Source organism: Haliotis cracherodii, unplaced genomic scaffold (genome assembly GCF_022045235.1).
Source record: "Haliotis cracherodii isolate W230 unplaced genomic scaffold, xgHalCrac1.p SCAF_9, whole genome shotgun sequence".
Taxonomy (NCBI): domain Eukaryota; kingdom Metazoa; phylum Mollusca; class Gastropoda; order Lepetellida; family Haliotidae; genus Haliotis; species Haliotis cracherodii.
In genome coordinates, this window is record NW_027266343.1 from 2679659 (window position 1) to 2683590 (window position 3932).

At 43.3% G+C, this 3932-nt stretch overlaps 1 protein-coding gene across 1 annotated transcript; it reads left to right on the forward strand.

Annotated features, from left to right (window-relative positions):
- Positions 1-704: 704 nt before the first annotated feature.
- Positions 705-3578, forward strand: LOC139453208 (uncharacterized). Its single transcript, XM_071234837.1, has one exon. The coding sequence runs from the start codon at positions 705-707 to the stop codon at positions 3576-3578; it is 2874 nt and encodes a 957-aa protein (XP_071090938.1).
- The last annotated feature ends 354 nt before the right edge of the window (positions 3579-3932 follow it).

Below are 3932 nucleotides of genomic sequence, written 5' to 3' on the forward strand. Positions count from 1 at the left end.
TGTCTGGTCCAGACATTATTTATCTAGCTCAAATTGCATTTTTGTTGAAAACAACTTGGATGTGTTAAATACTACAGACTTGGACTTTATTGCCAAGATTCAGTCATCTTTGAGAAAAGTGTCTTCAAGAAGGGAGAAACAATAATTATTGAAAGACTATATCAAGACACATAATAAATCATCCAGACAATAGGGCATAAAAATACATGTTTTTGAGGTGATAAATGCCTCTATATTTTTGTTAAAGTATGGAAATTTTAGTATATTTTCATCTGCTTTAATAAATTAAGTAATGAAGGAATAAACAACATAATATGAATATTTTGTTTTTAATGATTTTATAACAAGGTACATGTATCGTTATCTGTCATTAATACTTAATTTAGTTTATCCGACATACTTGTTAATCCGACATAATCATATGCAACCAACCATGTCAGGTTTTAGGGACTGTATAATAAAATATTTTATTTCAATATTTCTGTTACAGATAATTTGAAAGAAAATAAGTCATATTACCAACCCTATTTTCTTACTAAAATACAAAAAATAATTGAAGCCTCAATTTTTTTTTTTTTATTTCAGCCATTGCATGACCAAAGGTTTTGAGAAATATATTCTGTAAACCAAGTACAAGTAAACGAAGTGAAGCTTATCTAACAATTGACTTTTTCTTCCAGATTAAGGAAAGGGAAAGTCTGCAAATGGAAAAACAGCATTCCGTACAGTTCTTTGAATCCTTTGTGAAAGACATTCACAAGGAATGCCAGAACTTTGTGGGTTTCGACCAGATGGTGGAGGTGAGTGGCTATATGTGTCTAGAGATCGACAATGTGAAGAAGGAGAGGTATGTGTTGAGTGAGCTAATCCAGAACTCTGGGAGTGTCATCAGCGAAAGCTACTGCACCAAGGTGTTCCGGAACTGCCCGACACAAAGGCCACCAGGGCAAAGGGGAAGCGTGAAGAGAAACATGGCACCCCCGAACCCAGCTTTTAGCAGGAGCAACCAGAACAGGCCTGGTCAGGTTGGTCAAATACGACAACAAAATATGTTACAACAAAATACTCGCACGCCTCTGAGCAGAGCAGGTCAAAATCAACAGATGCGACCAACTCCTCAAGTTAACAAGCCTGGACCCAATGTTCCACGCAATGCTCAGATTATCCAAACACTGCAAGGATCTCCTATGGACCAAATTCCACAAGGAAGTCCAGTTTCAAGGAAGGGGCCATCATCTGTACAGGGTAGACAACGACATAATTCTGTCAACACTCCTTTAATGAACAGGCAAAATAACAGCCAAGTGATGATTGCAAAAAATCCTAATAAGCCTGCTTTTAATCAAAGGTTAAACCAGGCTGCGAACTCTCCATTTGGTGATGCTCAGAAGACAAAGGTCATTGGTCAAGGTGTGAACCAGCAAGGTCAAGGTCAATGTGTAAAACAGCAAGGTCAAGGTCAATGTACAAGGCAGTTAAGTCAAGGTGTGAACCAGCAAGGTCAAGGTGTGAACCAGCAAGGTCAAGGTCAATTTACAAGGCAATTAAGTCAAGGTGTGAACCGTCAAGGTCAGTGTGCGAGCCAGCTAGGTCAGGGTGAATGTTGTCAGGGGCAAGAAAGGGTGAGTCAAACCTATGTGCAGGATCCCAATCTGGCAAATCTGTATGGTCAGAATGTGTTTCCACAGGCAGTTCCTCAAGTCGTTCAGGATAGGAGTAAGACATTGGGAACGGCTCCTGCTATCATTAAGCAAGAGGAAGGTCAAACTTGCAAGGAGGTTACTAAAACAGCTCCTGTTAATTGTGATCAGCTAAGCATCCAGGACATCAAGCCAACCATTCACAGTTCTACTTTCACTGGTCAAGATGGGGTTGGTCAAGCAAAAGGTTGTAATACTGACCGAAGACCCAACTCATCTTGTCGCAGTTTCCAAAGGAAAGGTAGTCAAATAAATGTCCAAGAAACTTTTGAGGCAGCTCAAATCTCAACTATGTCTAGCCAAGTAGCTTCAAGGAGCAGCAGCATTAACATGAGAAATTCTGCAGAAAATAGAAGATTGACGGTTATCCATGACCAGGAACCTCGGCCCTTCACTGCCCCAATTCCTAAACAAGTTTTCCCTGAGCAAAGAGGAACCTCCTTCCAAGGCATTTCTAAACATGCAAATGTGGTTCAAACTCTAGAGAAGGCTACACGTCTATCAAACTGGCAAATTGTTGAAGTAGAGCCTGAAGTATCTGTGGTGTCTATGACACCAGCTTTCTCGGACGCAACTTTGTCCACAAAGACGTTATCCCATCCAGGCTGCAAGGACCAAGGCTTTGTCAGTAGCCATCCTTTGCAACAGGATCCATCTGCGATGAATCAAAGCAATCCGTTAATAGATCAAGGATCTGCATCTCGGACACTACAAATGGATGTCACAACGTCATTAAGCCCAGTTCAAAGACCAAACATGTCTCAGACCCCAAATGTGAATCCTGCACAAATGGTGAATCCTGAATCAGCACCACCAGTGTTGCATGTTCAAAACATGAACCTTGCACAGTCGTATCAAAAACAAAGACAGCTTGAATCTTTGGCACAAAGCATCAATGCATCATTGACTGAGGAGTCTGGGCCTTCAGTGTCTCATTTGCAAATCGTAAATTTACAGTCACGTAATGAAGAACCAAGGTCAGAACGTGTTCCACAGTCCTCAAATTATCAATCAGCACTACCTGCATGCCCTGCAAAACAGGTGGATCTGAGAGCACCTGCACTGAAGCCTTCAATGTCTGAGACAAGTCCCATAAATCTTGCGCAGTCATCGGATCAAAACCTTAGACTACCTACACTGAATCGAGAAATGAGACCAGCTATGTCTGGTCCAAACCTCACGTATCTCACACTGCCCTCAAATATAAAACCGAGAGCACCCATACCTTTCCACTCCAACCTCCTGCCTCCTGTGCTCCATAAAATGCCTGGTGATAGAAGGATGCTGGACAACTCCCCATCACCACAAAGTCCAGGAGATTTATCAGGTCCATCATCATCAGATTCTTTTGAGATCACTGCCAGGAGACCTGTGTTTTTGGAATCTTCCGTAGTGCGATCATCTCTGGCCTCATCAGTCCACAGTGAACCTGATAGGCTGCACAGAAAAAAGACGTCATCCATGAGTCAACTGCCTGATGAAGTGTGTACCGAGCCTCTAACACCAGAGTGGAAGATTTGCATAAGTCCTCACATGGATCCCAATCCAGAAGCCCCAGCTGTCCCGACTAAGAAGGCAAAACTGAGCTCAGAACCAGCTCCAGAGGAGACTTCAACTTTGATGTCCAAGTCAACCAAACCAGTTGGAAAGAAAGGAAGAGAGTCAGCTGCCAAGAAGCAAGTGAAGAGAGGAAGGAGGAAGTCCACAAAGCCAAAGAAGGTTGATGTGACTGACCTGACAAGTGATGAGGAGAACTACAAGGCCCCAGTTGGTCTAGCCCCCAGGAGGAGTTTGCGCAGCGCCCAGAGGACAGAGCGGCAGGTGTACAGGGATGATGATCCTGACCTCAGTGACAGAAGTTCGCCTGGAGAGAACTGACCACAGGAAGTGGTCAACTCTGGGTAGAGCGGCTGGTTTCCAGGGTGACAACCCTGACCTCAGTGGCGGCAGTTCCCCTTAGAGAACTGACTACAGGAAGTGGACAACTCGGGGCAGAGCAGCTGGTTTCCAGGGTGACGACCCTGACCTCAGTGACAGAAGTTCGCCTGGAGAGAACTGACCACAGGAAGTGGACATCTTGGGCAGAACAGCTGGTATACAGGGTAATTAATTTGCTGGGAAGGTCAAGGAGGAAAATAATATTTGTATTACAGGCACCCTAATCCAAAATTTCAGTTGCAACCTTGAAATGTTTAGCAAATTTGTTTCTCAATGCTACCAGCTCATATCTAA

Excerpts from the sequence above, each read along its gene's own strand:
- LOC139453208 (XM_071234837.1), top strand. The coding sequence starts at position 705 with ATGGAAAAACAGCATTCCGTACAGTTCTTTGAATCCTTTGTGAAAGAC.